General features: G+C 38.0%; 1 protein-coding gene across 1 annotated transcript in view; it reads right to left on the bottom strand.

Moving 5' to 3' along the window:
* LOC136875416 (SUN domain-containing protein 3) overlaps positions 1-16,470 on the bottom strand; it is a 205,185-nt gene extending 188,715 nt beyond the window's left edge. The window contains exons 1-3 of the mRNA XM_067148972.2: positions 16,390-16,470; positions 16,054-16,125; positions 15,762-15,857 (exon numbers count right to left, since the gene is read on the bottom strand). Coding sequence (XP_067005073.2) covers positions 15,762-15,857; positions 16,054-16,123 — 166 coding nt within the window. The 5' untranslated portion in view covers positions 16,124-16,125; positions 16,390-16,470. The remainder of the gene's footprint in view (positions 1-15,761; positions 15,858-16,053; positions 16,126-16,389) is intronic.
* Positions 16,471-19,549: the final 3,079 nt, after the last annotated feature.

Genomic DNA, 19,549 nt, shown 5'->3' with positions numbered 1-19,549 from the left:
TTTCTATCTAAAATATCTTGTTTTTTCTTTAATATTGTAAATAATGAGAGGTCAATGTTAAATTGCGCCTCCTCCCATTCCAGGGTCGAAATTTGACTAGTGATGAGTAGGTGTAATTCATGAAGCGTGTTTTTCAGCTTCGTTTTTTTAAGGTGTAAGAACCTGATTTCATCTTTAATCCACAAGTGATTTGCTTTCCGCTGTGTTCTCATTTCATGACGCAGCAATCTACCTCTCTTTTGTACGGAATTCAAATGTTTAGGTATAACGTCACTTTTAATACATTTCTTAAGAAAGTTCAGGTCTTTTGAAGTACTAAGAATTTTAACCTTGGTGTTCCTAAATTTGTTTATCATTTTTCTAACCTGGCTGGCATAATCATTATTAATAATCTTGACCATGATGGTCGGGATTGGATCCGTATTGACTTAGTAACAGTAAATATGTTGGAAGATAGTCCGCCTAGTCAATACTATTCATTTATTTACCTTTCACCTTAACATCTAGTACATGTTTCGAGAATATTATGCATTCTCTTCCTCAGCTAGTGGATTAAAATTCAGTATACAATAAGACCTGACTAAAATACGGGGGCCCCCATTAAAATTCAAAACAATGAGTATGACAATGTGACACTTAAAAATTTTGGATAGTACAAACATAGAATTAAAATCCCATTTTGTCAAGTACAAATTAAAAACACAATATAGTCTAATTAAATACAACGTCTTGTGATGATATGAATTCACAGTGTCCTTGAAGTTGCCTTGCGTAGTTCAAAAATGTTGAGTTAAGGATGAATGAAATTGCATTAAAACTAGAAGTCCTGCCGATATCCACCGTTAATGGGCGTTAAAATGATGTCTATTTAAATTAAAATATTGGACACAGTGTCGTATAATGATGTGAATTTACGGTGTCCTAGGAATTATAATACTATCTTGCGTAGTTCAATTGGATTTGTACAAGAATAAATGAAGTTGCGTTAAAACTTGGAGTCCTGCCATTATCTTCGGTTGATAGATGTATTATGCAGCCAGGTTGAAAATAGGTTAAAAAATTTGTAAAATAATGGAACATAAAACCATCGCAGATACCCACCCTAATAACAATCTCCGAAAGATTAATAAGAAGATTAAAGATAATAACATAATTGTCACGAAAGCTGACAAGGGTAACACTATAGTTTTAATGAATAAAGATGATTACATCAGTAAAACGAATGATTTCCTGAAGGGAGACAACTTTCGTCAGATAAAGAAGGACCCCACTAACAACATGCAAAAGACTTTCAAACAAATTTTAGCTAACACTAATTTTTTGATGAATTCGAATGAAACAAAACGCTTGGTAAATATGAACCCAGGATTACCGAAATTGAGGGCTATGCCTAAGGTACACAAAGAAGGCATACCTATTAGACAGATTGTTAACTTCAGAAACAGTCCTACATATAAAACGGCCAAATTTGTACACACGTTTTTAAAGAAACATTACAGATTTAATGTAGATGCAAGTCTCCGCAATACCGTAGATTTTTGTGACAGGACAAAAAATTTAATTTTATCGCAATATAATACTATCCATAGCTTTGATGTGAAAGATATGTACTCGAATATTCCGATCACGGAGACTATCAACATTGTTAAGAACAACTTAAACACACATAGTTCGTTGAGTAAAGTAGAAATTGATGAATTCATCAACTTATTAAAGTTTATATTAGAAAACAATTTTTTTACTTTCAACAACAACGTGTACAAACAAGTTAATGGGTTGGCCATGGGATCACCAGCGTCTGGTATCCTTGCAGATATATTTATGGACCATATGGAATCTAATAAAATAATCGGTAAAATAAAAGGATTAGACTTATGGTTAAGGTTTGTTGATGACGCGTTCGCTATCATTAACGAACAAGAACTCAAGCCAAACGAACTGTTAGACCAATTAAACAACCTTGATAAACATATAATGTTTACAATAGAGTCGGAAGATAATAAAAGTCTAAACTACTTAGACGTAACATTAACTAGAGACAATAAAAACCTGATTTACCAAGTATTTAGAAAACCTACACACACAGATGTTGTTATTAGGAAAGACTCGAACCACCCAGGAGAACATAAGAAAGCGGCATTTTACAGCTTCATCAATAGAGCAGTAAGAATACCATTAAACAGAAATGATTTTAATAAAGAGATAAACATTATACAAGATATTGCCAAAAGAAATGGTTACCCCAAAAGCTATGTCAATAGGATAAAGAGTAAGGTCGTGAATAGACCTAACACCCTACTTGTAAATAAGGAAGAAAAAAAGAAATTCGCTACATTCACTTACATTAATAAACAATCAAACAGTTTGGCTAAACTATTTAGAAAACACAATATCCACGTATCCTTTAGGACAGACAATAATAATAATAATTTATTGTTCAATTCGAATAGCGTAATCACCAACAGTAGGTTCAGTAAATCAGGAGTATACAAACTGTCGTGCCAAGATTGCGGAAAAAAATATGTCGGACAGTCAGGTAGAAGTGTGGTGGTACGGTATAAAGAGCATGTCAATGCACGAAAACATTCTAGATACTCTGCAATGTGTGAACACATGCATGAAAGCAACCATCATTTCACAAATATTGAACGTGATATGACTTTATTACATTCATTAAGCAAAGGCAAACAAATGAATGCCCTAGAGAAATTAGAAATATACAAATTGCAAAAATTTGATAATGAGAACAACCTAAATGAACACATTGCAGAAGACAATCAGTTGTTTAAATTTGTAACCCAATACCCTAGTAAGAGGCCAAATGATGTCAAGCGTGTAAGGGGGGAAGTATGACTGTAGTATCAGGGGCGGTTCATTCCACCCCTCCTTCCATCCAACACGCAACCCAATGTAATTCTGTAACCAGTTGCCATACAACATCAGGTGCCTCAACATCTATCTAACACATGCATGCCACACGTAATATTTACATCATCACACTGGTAAGGTTTAATATTTTTACCCCGTTGTATTCTCATTTGTTCATGTCGGAGCCTTTTGTTAATTTTTAATTCATTTCCTTTTTATAGACCATTTTAACCTATTTTCAACCTGGCTGCATAATACATCTATCAACCGAAGATAATGGCAGGACTCCAAGTTTTAACGCAACTTCATTTATTCTTGTACAAATCCAATTGAACTACGCAAGATAGTATTATAATTCCTAGGACACCGTAAATTCACATCATTATACGACACTGTGTCCAATATTTTAATTTAAATAGACATCATTTTAACGCCCATTAACGGTGGATATCGGCAGGACTTCTAGTTTTAATGCAATTTCATTCATCCTTAACTCAACATTTTTGAACTACGCAAGGCAACTTCAAGGACACTGTGAATTCATATCATCACAAGACGTTGTATTTAATTAGACTATATTGTGTTTTTAATTTGTACTTGACAAAATGGGATTTTAATTCTATGTTTGTACTATCCAAAATTTTTAAGTGTCACATTGTCATACTCATTGTTTTGAATTTTAATGGGGGCCCCCGTATTTTAGTCAGGTCTTATTGTATACTGAATTTTAATCCACTAGCTGAGGAAGAGAATGCATAATATTCTCAAAACATGTACTAGATGTTAAGGTGAAAGGTAAATAAATGAATGGTATTGACTAGGCGGACTATCTTCCAACATATTTACTGTTACTAAGTCAATACGGATCCAATCCCGACCATCATGGTCAAGATTATTAATAATTGTTGAATCTTTGAAAGAAAACTGAGGAGAAAAAGAACTGAGAAAGACTTCTGATAAAATGACATACTTAGGGCATTGTTTAAAAAAAATTACAAAATAACTAGTATAAGCAAGTTGGAATTTGTTAGAAGTGTTGTCAATAACTTATGTGCCCTTTGTCTCACAACTTTTGAGAAACAATGAAGCTATACTGAGGGAGGTGAAAAAGAAATCAAATGTATACTAATCTATCCATAGATTTTAAGTGTAAAATCCTGACACATGGCCTGCAGACAGAGAAAATAATATGAGATAAGATCAAGAGACTATAATAAATTAATGTGCTCACAATTTCAATTGGCTGAAGTAAGGACAAAATTAAGTGGTTTCCACAAATGTTTACACAAAGGTAGCAAAGGGAAACTGGGAGTGAGATTTCTAGATCCTAATGGGTGGGTAGGAGATAGGGATCTGCGCTCAGATGACCTCCACTTAAACCGCAGTGGTACATATAAGTTAGGAAATTTGTTTAGAAGGGTTATAGGGAGGTACATTCAGGGAAACAGGGTGGCCTAGGGAGCAATGATAAGGGTACAGGGAACTGGAAGTCAAGTAGGGATTACATAAAAATGTTAGTGCTCAACTGTAGAAGTATTGTAAAGAAAGGAATCGCATTAAGTAATTTAATAGATATCGTCCCTGAAGAATTAATACCGCGTAACTGACAAAAATCAAAGTTTACAGGAGAGACAAAAAATGGTTTATTTTCAAAATAATACAAAATAATAGTTATTTTTTGATATTGTGATGTAAACACGTCACTGGATACTCAGATAGTGCTATTAAATTAATTAATTTTTTAAAATCCGTAGCGTCAGTTACGCAGTTATATTTTCAGGAAACAGTGAGTTACGCAGTATTGGATTCCTTTATAAAATTGATAAAATCTAATTGTTTATTTATTCCAAATTTACCATTAAATTTAAAATTTAGCCTTAAAGTACAAAAGTCCAGCATGTTTGACTTTTATAGTACCCACATTGGGCCACATGAAATGAGTCATCAACTATGATCATGAATCACAATTAATACCTTGTCTTCATTCTTACGAGTGTGGAATGTTATCGTAATAAGAGTGCCAGTCTTTAGGAATTATACTTTTGAGTTGCCGAAGATGATCCCATTTTGTATTCTTGATCTTGGTAAAGTTTTGCAAGCTCTTGTTCACTTACTGATCTAGGTCTCCTGGGCATCTCTACAAAATCATCCTCAAAATCCAATTTGTAGAAAATAACTCCTGTCGGATCGTATTTAATAACTCTAAGATCCACAACAGTTGGGTAATAAGCTTTTTGCTAGGGACGAATGGAGTTGTAAATCCATGAAACTTTCACGGCATAACTGATGAAGAATGAGTAGTCGAGATCAACTGAATTGTATGGTTGGGGTTTTCCTTGTGTTTCTTTTGACACTGATGCATACTGGCTGCGAAGTGTGATTTCACGGTTCTTTAACTTACATTCAATTGCACTATGGACTGAGTCACATTCCATTTGGGTTTGACCAATTTCTAAGAATTTCTGGAAAATCATAACCCCAGTTTTGGTTTACCCCGAGACTGGCTAGCTTTAACAAAGCGTTAGACATCACTACGTTCCAATTTTGGTAGGTGCATACGTCAGAATACAAGATGATAGGAACTCGTGACTTTTTCAGCTGCTTGCTTATTGTATTGATTAAGCGAGAGGCAAAGACTGAAGCCACCAGCTCAGCTTGACTTCCATCGAATCAACAGCATGTTATATCATGGGTTCCTACGTTATATACAGTAAAGTTATGTACTGCAAGCTTTGTTTTGTATTATTATGCACTAGCCCTGAATACTTTCATACTTTTTTCTTCGTTTTGTTTTCTGATTCACTTAAATTCCCAAAGAATTCTTCATCTCAATCACAAATATCTTTTTCGCCTTCTGGTGCACTGAATAGCTGAATAGCTCAGCTGATGTTTCAGGATAATCAGAATCATTTTCTTTGGATTCTTTGTTGGCAGGAGGAAGGACAGGTGGACCTAAAAAGCAAAATAATGAACATCTATAACATTTTGAAGTAATAGCATGCAATTAGATGATCCTGTACTGAAAATGAGTGCAATGTGCATACTTTCATTGTCTGTAGAGATGCATGAAGACCTAGGTGAAGATTTCTCATTTGGCTGGAATTTTGGAGCGCTATTTTCAAAGCTACCATCACCAATACCCACCAAAATAATTAATAAAGCGAAATGTAAGAAAATGAGAATGTTTTATGGCATACGATCGTAAACTTAATTTAGAGTCTGTGAAATAACAAGTACTGACTTACGTTGATTATATGATTTGGAATTTGCATCCATAGTTTCTGGGGTAAATAACTGCAGAGTTATGAGATCTGGAATGTAAATAACAATATTTAGTCTCAGTTATAATATAACATAAAGCGATTAATTTACATAACGAACAGACCTATTAATAAATTAAATCTTTCGAAACTACATTATGTAATAACGTGCTGAATACAAACTTACTTGTTTTTGCATTTATTCAGCGAATTCAAGCATTTGCAAATGAGAATCCAAGTTGTGTTATTATTTCATCTTCTGAGAACATATCATCAAAATCGTCGGAGTTCTCAAGTAGTATTTCTTGGTCAACAAAACACGTCTTATGACCGAGAGCAGAACAGTAATTTTCCTCTTTTTCTTCTGAAGCCATGTAAAGCAGTGGCCTTAATTCTGGCTTTTCTGGATAATTTAACACAAGTATTATTATTACTTTAATACAAGCACTGTAGGGTAATCTAGACAAACTTCTTTTCCCACCGAAGTACGATTATTGTGGACCTAGGCTACTGATTGACAGTCACAGAGTTGGTTGTTGGCAGCAATACTGTGTTACTTTCACTTCACTATGCATAAATTGGAGGGAGTTATAAAAATGCGAGGGAAATCCTCTTGATTCACAAAATCCCGCCAAATGAGACAATGCAGTAACACGGTATTTCAAAATATACGAGTCACTGTAGTTATGCAGTATTGTTTCACCTCCAATTTTTGGACAACAATGCATAACTATGAAATTTTCACTGCGGAAACAGATGAGGGACTCATTAAGGATGTCAACAGTACCAAAAGGTTATTTTTACCAAAAATGTCAGTTATGCGGTATTCATTCTTAAGGAACGATATATACTTGCCAGATATTGTAATAGCAGTTGAACCATAGCTGAGAAATGATACAACGGATACAGAAATATTCTCGCGGAACTGGAGTGTGTACTGTAGAGATAGAATAGGAATGGTATGAGGGGGAGTATTCATTCTGGTAAATGAAATGAAATGTTGTATGGATTTTAGTGCTAGGATAATCCAATTCATTCTGGTGAAAGAAGAATTTGTAAGCTACAAAAAAAAGTTAAAGATGACAAACATAAAATTCTAGGCTCATCTCTAAATATAATAGGCAACCTGATGTCTTTGGAGTGTACAGACCAGGAAAGGGTAGCGCTGATGCTGATTCAGAATTATTTGATAAGATAATCAGCTATGTTGGAAACGATATGGAAAGAAATGTGATAGTAGCAGGTGATCTCAATTTATCAAATGTCAACTGGGAAGGTAATGAAAATGACAGGCAGCATGATCAATAAAATGGCATATAAGTTAATATTGGAAGGGCAGCTGATTCAGAAAGTGATGGAACCAACTAGAGGGAAGAATATCCTGGATGTGGTGCTGATAAAACCACATGAGCTCTATAGAGAAACGGAAGTAATAGATGGTAATAGTGATCACAAAGCTGTTTTTGTCATAGTTAAAAATAAATGTGAAAGAAAGGAAGGTATTAAAATTAGGACTAATAGACAGTACCATACGGCTGTTAAAACAGGCATGAGGGAGTTTAAAGAAAGAAACTATGTTTGGTGGGAAAACAGTAAATAAAAATGTAAACAGACTCTGGGATGGGTTTGAAGCAATTACTGAGGAATGTGAAAATAGGTTTGTACCTTTAAAGGTGGTAAGGAATGGTAAAGATCCACTATATTATAACAGAGAAGTAAAGAGATTAAGAAGAAGGTGCAGGTTGGAAAGAAATAGAGTTAAAAATGACTGTGGAAGTAAGGAGAAATTGAAGGAACTTACTAGGAAATTGAATCTAGCAAAGTAACATGATGGCAAGCATACTGGGTGGTCATACAAATTTTAGTAAAAAATGGAAGAGTATGTATAGGTACTTTAAGGCAAAAACAGGTTCCAAGATGGACATTTCAGGGAGGTGTGTATGCGAGGATCTTCAAAAGGCAGAAGTATTCAGTCAGCAGTATGTAAAGATTGTTGGTTACAAGGATAATGTCCAGATCGAAGAGGTGACTAATACTAAAGAAGTATTTAAATTTACCTACGATAACAATGACATTTACAGTAAGATACAAAAGTTGAAAACTAGAAAAGTGGCTGGAATTGATAAGATTTCTGGGGATATACTAAAGGCAATGGGCTGGGATATAGTACCATATTTGAAGTACTTATTTGATTATTGTTTGCATGAAGAAGCTATACTAAATGAATGGAGAGTTGCTATAGTAGCCCCTGTGTATAAAAGAAAGGGTGTTAGACATAAAGCTGAAAATTACAGGCCAGTCGGTTTGACATGCATTGCATGTAAGCTTTGGGAAAGTATTCTTTCTGATTATATTAGACATGTTTGCAAAATTAAGAACTGGTTTGATAGAAGGCAGTTTGGGTTTAGGAAAAGTTATTCCACTGAAGCTCAACTTTCAGGATTCCACAAGATATAGTAGATATCCTGGATTCAGGAGGTCAAATGGACTGTATCACAATTGACCTATCTAGGGCATTTTATAGGTTAGATCATGGGAGACTACTGCCAAAATGAGTGCAATTGGACTAGACAAAAGATTGACTGAAGGGGTGGCTATACTTCTAGAAAATAGAATTCAGAGAATTAGAGTAGGTGAAGCTTTATCTGTCCCTGTAATAATTAAGAGGGGAATTCCTCAAGGCAGTATTATTGGACCTTTATGTTTTCTTATATATATCAATGATATGTGTAAAGAAGTGGAATCAGAGATAAGGCTGTTTGCAGATGATGTTATTCTATACAGAGTAGCCTAATAAATAAGTTATGAGATTGTGAGCAACTGCAAGATGACCTTGATAATGCTATGATGATAAATGGGGTTAAAAGTCAGGTTGTGAGTTACACAAATAAGAAGAGTCCGCTCAGTTAAAATTACTGCCTTGATGGGGTGAAAGTTCCTTTTGGGGATCATTGTAAGTACCTAGGTGTTAATATAAGGAAAGATCTTCATTGGGGTATTCACATAAATATGATTGTAAATAAAGGGTACATATCTCTGCACATGGTTATGAGGGTATTTAGGGGTTGTAGTAAGGATGTAAAGGAGATGGCATATAAGCCTCTAGTAAGATCCCAACTAGAGTACCTATGTTTCCAGCGTATGGGACCCTCACCAGGATTACTTGGTTCAAGAACTGGAAAATATCCAAAGAAAAGCAGCTTGATTTGTTCTGGGTGATTTCTGACAAAAGAGCAGCACTACAAAAATGTTTCAAAGTGTGGGCTGGGAAGACTTGGGAGCTGCTCAACTAAGTGGTACATTCCAAGCTGTCAGTGCTGAGATGGCATGGAATGACATCAGTATAATATCAGTACAATCGCCCAGGTGGCAGATTCCCTATCTGTTGTTTTCCTAGTGTTTTCTTAAATGATCGCAAAGAAATTGGGAATTTATTGAATTTATATTGGTATTATAAATTTACTCATTCGGAACAAATATTACAGATTCCCTATGGGAATCAACATCTGTATTATCTGATGGCCTAGCAGGCATCAATTTTTAGTAGTGAGACAGAGTGTCTCATAGTGCATTGGCACTGCCGGTGGCTACAATTGGCCTACACAGTGGCCTCCACGGTATGCACTAGCCATGCGTCTTGGTAGGTGTGCTAGGTACCAACTGATGAGCCCAGCCTAGCACACGAGGGCGAAACGCTGGCAACCAGGAATGAGTTGGCTGGAAAATTTATAATGTCCAATAACGGACCATTTATATTGGTATTATAAATTTACTCATTCGGAACAAATATTACAGATTCCCTATGGGAATCAACATCTGTATTATCTGATGGCCTAGCAGGCATCAATTTTTAGTAGTGAGACAGAGTGTCTCATAGTGCATTGGCACTGCCGGTGGCTACAATTGGCCTACACAGTGGCCTCCACGGTATGCACTAGCCATGCGTCTTGGTAGGTGTGCTAGGTACCAACTGATGAGCCCAGCCTAGCACACGAGGGCGAAACGCTGGCAACCAGGAATGAGTTGGCTGGAAAATTTATAATGTCCAATAACGGACCATTTATATTGGTATTATAAATTTACTCATTCGGAACAAATATTACAGATTCCCTATGGGAATCAACATCTGTATTATCTGATGGCCTAGCAGGCATCAATTTTTAGTAGTGAGACAGAGTGTCTCATAGTGCATTGGCACTGCCGGTGGCTACAATTGGCCTACACAGTGGCCTCCACGGTATGCACTAGCCATGCGTCTTGGTAGGTGTGCTAGGTACCAACTGATGAGCCCAGCCTAGCACACGAGGGCGAAACGCTGGCAACCAGGAATGAGTTGGCTGGAAAATTTATAATGTCCAATAACGGACCATTTATATTGGTATTATAAATTTACTCATTCGGAACAAATATTACAGATTCCCTATGGGAATCAACATCTGTATTATCTGATGGCCTAGCAGGCATCAATTTTTAGTAGTGAGACAGAGTGTCTCATAGTGCATTGGCACTGCCGGTGGCTACAATTGGCCTACACAGTGGCCTCCACGGTATGCACTAGCCATGCGTCTTGGTAGGTGTGCTAGGTACCAACTGATGAGCCCAGCCTAACACACGAGGGCGAAACGCTGGCAACCAGGAATGAGTTGGCTGGAAAATTTATAATGTCCAATAACGGACCATTTATATTGGTATTATAAATTTACTCATTCGGAACAAATATTACAGATTCCCTATGGGAATCAACATCTGTATTATCTGATGGCCTAGCAGGCATCAATTTTTAGTAGTGAGACAGAGTGTCTCATAGTGCATTGGCACTGCCGGTGGCTACAATTGGCCTACACAGTGGCCTCCACGGTATGCACTAGCCATGCGTCTTGGTAGGTGTGCTAGGTACCAACTGATGAGCCCAGCCTAGCACACGAGGGCGAAACGCTGGCAACCAGGAATGAGTTGGCTGGAAAATTTATAATGTCCAATAACGGACCATTTATATTGGTATTATAAATTTACTCATTCGGAACAAATATTACAGATTCCCTATGGGAATCAACATCTGTATTATCTGATGGCCTAGCAGGCATCAATTTTTAGTAGTGAGACAGAGTGTCTCATAGTGCATTGGCACTGCCGGTGGCTACAATTGGCCTACACAGTGGCCTCCACGGTATGCACTAGCCATGCGTCTTGGTAGGTGTGCTAGGTACCAACTGATGAGCCCAGCCTAGCACACGAGGGCGAAACGCTGGCAACCAGGAATGAGTTGGCTGGAAAATTTATAATGTCCAATAACGGACCATTTATATTGGTATTATAAATTTACTCATTCGGAACAAATATTACAGATTCCCTATGGGAATCAACATCTGTATTATCTGATGGCCTAGCAGGCATCAATTTTTAGTAGTGAGACAGAGTGTCTCATAGTGCATTGGCACTGCCGGTGGCTACAATTGGCCTACACAGTGGCCTCCACGGTATGCACTAGCCATGCGTCTTGGTAGGTGTGCTAGGTACCAACTGATGAGCCCAGCCTAGCACACGAGGGCGAAACGCTGGCAACCAGGAATGAGTTGGCTGGAAAATTTATAATGTCCAATAACGGACCATTTATATTGGTATTATAAATTTACTCATTCGGAACAAATATTACAGATTCCCTATGGGAATCAACATCTGTATTATCTGATGGCCTAGCAGGCATCAATTTTTAGTAGTGAGACAGAGTGTCTCATAGTGCATTGGCACTGCCGGTGGCTACAATTGGCCTACACAGTGGCCTCCACGGTATGCACTAGCCATGCGTCTTGGTAGGTGTGCTAGGTACCAACTGATGAGCCCAGCCTAGCACACGAGGGCGAAACGCTGGCAACCAGGAATGAGTTGGCTGGAAAATTTATAATGTCCAATAACGGACCATTTATATTGGTATTATAAATTTACTCATTCGGAACAAATATTACAGATTCCCTATGGGAATCAACATCTGTATTATCTGATGGCCTAGCAGGCATCAATTTTTAGTAGTGAGACAGAGTGTCTCATAGTGCATTGGCACTGCCGGTGGCTACAATTGGCCTACACAGTGGCCTCCACGGTATGCACTAGCCATGCGTCTTGGTAGGTGTGCTAGGTACCAACTGATGAGCCCAGCCTAGCACACGAGGGCGAAACGCTGGCAACGAGGAATGAGTTGGCTGGAAAATTTATAATGTCCAATAACGGACCATTTATATTGGTATTATGACATCAGTATACGAATAAGTTTGAGTGGTGTCTTTAACAGTAGGAAAGATCACAGTATGAAGATAAAGCTGGAATTCAACAGGACAAATTGGGGCAAAGATTCATTTATAGGAAAGGGAGTTAATGATTGGAATAACTTACGGAGGGAAATGTTCAATAAATTCCCAATTTCTTTGCGATCATTTAAGAAAACACTAGGAAAACAACAGATAGGGAATCTGCCACCTGGGCGATTGTCCTAAATGCAGATCAGTAGTGATTGATTGATTAAGGGACTTTCTTATCCCCTTAATAAGAGCAGTTAAATCCATTCTAAATGGAATGCCAATCTATACGTTATTTGTCTAAATCACCATCCTGCAGATGACCACCAATCAGAACAATCAACAGAAGGTGAACATGAGGAGAAGAGGTAGATATGGAAACTCTTTTGATTAAATTAAGGTACATAATTGTTTAAACAGCCATTATTTACTTTACTTACATGTGATAGGCTAAGTGTGGACTAATAGTGTTTATACATCGGTAGCATTACTACTATCAATAAAATTATTAAACAACAATAAGGAGCTTTATTAAATGATGTTTTTATGAAACGCCCTAATACCATTTCCTTCATGACTACACCCCTGGCTGTTCATGTGGGAAAGGTATACAATTCTCTCTCAGCTGTATGACAATGTTCTCTCATTCCTTGTTGCTCATCGTACGTCATCGCCTTAATTCCTGATACGAAAATGAACTGTTTCATATCAGATCATTGACCTACTACAGCATAAGGTGTGTGTGTGTGTGTGTGTGTTGGTTTAGGAGTTTTTATTGTGCTGTAGTTGGAAATGAAATCTATTTGTGTAGAATTATATGTGAGGTCATATGTAATAAATTTCTGCCAATGGCAGTAACTGTTCGGTTGGGATGCATGAAAAATGTTAGACATTCATAATATTTTACTACATACATACATCATCATTATAGACTGTTATGCCTTTCAGCATTCAGTCTGAAAGCCTCTGTGGATTTACTAAACGTCACCACAATCCTCTATTTGCAACTAGTGCTGTGGCCTCATTTAGTTCTATACCTCTTATCTTTAAATCGTTAGAAACTGAGTCTAACCATCGTCGTCTTGATCTACCTCTATTTCTCTTACCGTCCATAACAGAGTCCATTATTCTCCTAGGTAACCTATCCTCCTCCATTCGCTTCACATGACCCCACCACCGAAGACGGTTTATGTGTACAGCTTCATCCATCGAGAAATTCCTAAATTCACCTTTATCTCCTCATTCTGAGTACCCTCCTGTCATTGTTTGCACCTGTTTGTACCAGCAATCATTCTCGCTACTTTCATGTCTGTTACTTCTAACTTATGAATACGATATCCTGAGTCCACCCAGCTTTCGCTCCCGTAAAACAAAGTTGGTCTGAAAACAGACCGATGTAAAGATAGTTTTATCTGAGAGCTCACTTCATTCTTACAGAATACTGTTGATCGCAACTGCGAGCTCACTGAATTAGCTTTACTACACCTTGATTCAATCTCACTTACTATATTACCATCCTGGGAGAACACACAACCTAAATACTTGAAATTATCGACCTGTTCTAGCTTTGTATCCCCAATCTGACATTCAATTTGTTGAATTTCCTACCTACTGACATCAATTTAGTCTTCGAAAGGCTAATTTTCATACCACACTCGTTGCACCTATTTTCAAGTTCCAACATATTAGACTGCAGGCTTTCGGCACAATCTGCCATTAAGACCAAGTCATCAACATAGGCCAGACTGCTTACTACATTTCCACCTAACTGAATCCCTCCCTGCCATTTTATACCTTTCAGCAGATGATCCATGTAAACTACAAACAGCAAAGGTGAAAGATTACAGCCTTGTCTAACCACTGTAAGTACAATGAACCGAGAACTCATTCTACCATCAATTCCCACTGAAGCCCAATTGTCAACATAAATGCCTTTGAATGATTTTTGTAATCTACCCCTAATTCCATAGTTCCCCCAGTATGGTGAACATCTTTTCCCTCGGTACCATGTCATATGCTTTCTCTAGATCTACGAAACAAACACAATTGCCTATTCCTCTCATAGCATTTTTCAATTACCTGGCGCATACTGAAAATCTGATCCTGACAGCCTCTCTGTGGTCTGAAACCACACTGCTAAGAAGTCCAGCAAACGCTTCCCATTCCCATTAGCTTCCATATCTTCCCCACATTTACCAATCACCCTTTCGTATCCTTCAGTTCTATTTCTCTCGCATTGAAATCACCCATTAGCACTATTCTATCCTTGCTGTTGATCCTGACCACGATGTCACTCAATGCTTCATTAAACTTATCAACTTCCATCCTCATCTGCACCCTCACATGGTGAATACACTGAGACAATTCTCATCCTAATTCCTCCAACTGACAAATCTACCCACATAATTTGCTCATTGGCTAGCATAACAGAAACTATGTTGGGTGCAATGGTATTCCTGATAAACAGCCCTACCCCATACTCTGCCCTTCCCTTTCTAACACCTGTCAAGTACACTTTATAATCTCCTATCTCTTCCTCGTTATCTTCCCTTACCCAAATATTACTTACTCCTAGCACATCCAGATGCATCCTCTTTGCTGACTCAGCCAGTTCTACTTTCTTTCTTCTATAAGCCCCATTTAGAAACCAGTGACATGGTGACAATGATATTTTACTATAAAAGAAATAATTTCTAGGGTAGTATAGTAGATTCCTAGCTTCGGTAATGAACACATTTCTCTCTCCCACATACTAAAGGCTGTCAGGTAAGATTTATAAGATTTACATTGCAAAAATGTGTGGTTTATACTAAGGGGATATTGTATATCTTTATTGTTCCTGCTTACTTGTGGATAACTTAAATATGTGCTCTTCTGAGAGATCCATTAGTAGTAGAGATGCAATTTACTTCCTCACATAGCCCTACTTCCAATTGAGGTCTCACATAGCAGGTGCCTGAGTTATCTTTATCATGCTTTTCAATAGGTAGTTAATAACAAATATTTCCCAAAATTGTTCATAGTGATTTTATTTACATTTGAAAATGTTTTAAACAAAATCCCATCCCCCTCAAAAAAAAAAAATAGCCAAGTTCTTAAGTATTTTTGTTCATGTATCAATGCAATATGTGATATTTAGACATTGCGGTGTTGATACATTTTGGATTTCTTTGAATTATTGTACCCCTTAGTTAATTATTCTGTTTTTGGTACTGTACCTGCAATTAGTTACACTATGACCAGTTAAATGACAGTAGCCCCATTCTTCTACTCAGTTTTGAGGATACTGTATGTTGAGTGTGTTTTTTTTTTCAAATTTTGTAGAAATAAATATTATACTTACTTTCAAAGTTTAACCTCGATTGTACATCATTTGTGCCTCCAATTATTTCCCTGAAGCACCGCTGACAGTTCTTACGAATACTGCTGGCTTCTGCAACTGATATTATTTTAATTTTGTTAACTACTGGTACAGGTACAGGATTATTTTGATAGGTATTGTTATGCAATCTCTACAATAATATATGCTTGATTTAGTTACAGGCAGGATTATTTTGATAGGCATTATTTCACATTCTCTACAATAATGAGTGCTTTAGTTACAGACAGTCTGCCTGATGAGAAAATAACATTACCTGTAGAGGGAATAAAATTACTATTTTCCTTGTCATCTTTGCTTTTTAAACCTCTGGTTCTAGCAGCCATATCTGGAAATATTTTAATAAATTCTATATGTCCAATGAACTTTGTCTCTCAGATGTGAAATAATCACAGAACACAAGACATAAATTATAGTTGACGAAAGTGTACAAATTATGTCATGAAAGAAGAAAGTTATGTACTTTTGGACAATAAAGCACAGTAGGCCTACCGTTTTAAATGCCATTTACATTTTATTTTGGAAATCTAGCATCCACACCTATACTAATATAAGAACACAATAAATAACATTAATTGTAGGTATACGGTACCTTTTGAGATACGGCGTCATAGGATGTACCAGGACTCGGTTTATAGGTTACCGTAAGCCAATTATGAGAGCACGATGACACCGGATGAATTCATAAATTGATTGATCATGAAATCTGGCGTCAGATTTTTGCAATAGCGCTGTTCAAAGAACAAGGAACGGTGCTCCAGAGAGTTAAGCAGCGTTCACTCAAGCGCTCTAGGATTCGCGGGTTAAACAATGATCTATATACTGAAATAACGCAATAACGCGCGATTTCAGTACAAGCACTGCACTACAACGTATGATCAACTCGATATCGAAATGGCCGTGACAGTGCCAATCAATACAATATATTTATTATGACATCAAACTTCAATGAAAGGCTTGCACCTGCCTGCTATACGTTGAATTCAGTGTAAAGGTTCCCATGCAACAACAGAAAAAGTTAAGGATGTGTTACCTGAAATTCTAACAATTGGCTTAACGTCGCACCGACACAGATAGGTCTTACGGCGACGATGGGATAGGAAAGGCCTAGGAGTGGGAAGGACACGGCCGTGGTCTTAATTGAGGTACAACCCCAGCATTTGCGTAGTGTGAAAATGGGAAACCACGGAAAACCATTTCCAGGGCTGCCGACAGTGGGGCTCGAATCCACTATCTCCCGGATGCAAGCTCAGAGCTGCGAGCCCCTAACTGCACGGCCAACTCGCCTGGTACTTGAAATTCTAGGTGAAAGGCTAATCTCCAAAGAAAATAATATATGCACATATCTCCGCTGCATGGAAAAGCATAAAATCATGGATATGTTTTTGTACTTAGAAGACGAGAGAGCGAATGTAGATTCTTTCGTTGTTCCTTTTACGTCGTACAGAGGGTACACTTCACTTGTCACTCCACCCACAGAAGAGATAAAGAGTTCCGATAAATCGAAAGAAATACCGGTATGTAGCGTCATGATTTAGCCCAACAATCAGGCAGCTGATCTAGCACGAAACATTCCCATGCTGTCTCAAGATAGCCATAAATATTCACAAGATACTTCAGGCATCAAGTCTACACCGTGGTTAGCCGATTCGAGTTCTGTTCGTGGAAAATATTTTTACCATCAGAATGTTGGCCGGCAGGGGAGGAGAGGGGGTGATATACAATTCCTAATCACCAGACTGCGTGCCAAAAGCCTGGATTCAATTCCAAACCTCTCCGCATTGTTCATCTGGAGCGAGAGCATATGGCGCTGTTGATGGTGATTCGTCCGTCGGATGGAGACGTTAAGCCTTGAGCAGACCCCTTGGTTCTATTCAACAGGAATAGGATATGTGCCGGCACCGGGTTTCACTCTCTCCCTTCCTACTATCATATATCACGCCATTCATTTAATCTCATTAACTCCTCTGATGAGGTTGACGTCAGGAAGGGCATCCAGTCATAAAAACCCACCACGACAGATTCATCTCACCTCATACCCGATCCCGTAGAGCAACGGGACAAGGGTTGAACGAACGAACGAACGAACAAACAAACAAACAAACAAACAAACAAACAAACAATTCCAGGTATAACCCCAGCCCAAAAACATATCCATGATAATGTGCCAAAAAGCTCGTATTGGCGGAGATGATATTGAAAGTGGTGGTTGTGATGGTGGCGACGATGGTAAATTTCGTGATGGGAAGACTATTTGAATCCTGATCCTTCATGTCATAGAAGAAACAAGAAGTAGTTGTCGGTAGAGGGAATAAATTATATAAACACACTGTTATGTTGGTAAGAAGTGTCAAACGTTTTCCTAAAACTGTAGTTAAAAATTGTGGTTTTGTCTATAGTATAGTAATATAACGAGAGATCTAGAGAGAATCCCGAAACCGAGTTGTGTTTATTTTTACTATTTACTGAATAAGTACAAAATGAAACACGTTATGATAATGAAAGTGCATCAATATAAATGAAATCAATCTGTACAGCACGGAAAACTTTGCATTCAAGTTCTTTGGACCGCTATCTCCCAGTATATCGGCTGTCGACTTCACCAGACAGTTACGTATGCCCTGTTGATTGCCGTGGTGTGTGATCAGCGCTGTACGGATATTTCACTGTATTTCAGTTAATAAACACTGCCAGCAGCATTTCTACTGCTACATATTAGGGTGGCATTGAACCTGGTTATCACAGCAACAACCTCTACACAAGAATACTATGAGTACAAGGTGACGGGGCCTCCTCTGCGTGTTTTTCAACCCAGTTCTTGAAAGGCAGGCATCTATCAATCGACACCAGTAAGGAACGAACTCGTGATGAACCCAGTTTAGAAATTAAAGTATTCTTAAACCTTCAAGAACTTGAGAACGTGGCTCATCACTAGTTCGAGAGGACTTTTCTAATCGGTTTCACATAGAGGATGAGTCGCCATGCTGATCGCCAACATCCGAAACGGATAGGGCCCACAAGTAGAAGAAGAATAAGTTTTGTTCTATAATATTCGTTTGTCAAGAGTGTCTGGCTCGCTGACTGAATGATCATCGTAGTGGCCTGTGTTTTAGAGCGTTCCGGGTTCGATTCCTGACCAGGTCGGAAATTTTAACTTTAGCTCGTCTTAATACACTTCCTCATTTACACTCGGTAGATCACACTACAACCACCACACAGACACGCCATAGTGCATGTATACCTCCACATTGGATCGGCATAAGGAAGGGCATCCAGCCGTAAAACTAGGCTTCAGTCATATGAGCACCGACCCCAGGAAAATGAGAAATAGGCGAGGAAAGAATAATAATTCATTGTCAAAAGTTAAAGAATGGGAGCTTTAAAGGCCTGGCATATTTCGATTGTCTTGTATTGTGAAATGAGGTGGTAGTATTTAGGAAACAAATCCTTGTTGATAATTATTTTTTCTTACCTTCTTTCTTAATCTGTTTACCATCCAGGGTTTGTTTTTCCCTCGGAGTCAGCGAGATATCCCACCTCTACCGCCTCAAGGGCAGTGTCCTGAACGTGAGGTTTTGAATAGAGGGGATACAACTGGGGAAGAGGACCAATACCTCGCCCAGGCTGCCTCACCTGCTATTCTGAACAGGGGCCTTGTTTGGGGGGATGGGGATAGCGGAAGAGATAGACAAGGTATAGGGAAGGAAGTGGCCGTGGCTTTAAGTTAGGTACCATCTCGACATTTGCCTGGA

The sequence above is a fragment of the Anabrus simplex genome, chromosome 6 (genome assembly GCF_040414725.1).
Source record: "Anabrus simplex isolate iqAnaSimp1 chromosome 6, ASM4041472v1, whole genome shotgun sequence".
Classification (NCBI taxonomy): domain Eukaryota; kingdom Metazoa; phylum Arthropoda; class Insecta; order Orthoptera; family Tettigoniidae; genus Anabrus; species Anabrus simplex.
The sequence above is the reverse complement of the archived record's forward strand: the minus strand, read 5'-3'. Positions and strand labels throughout refer to the sequence as shown.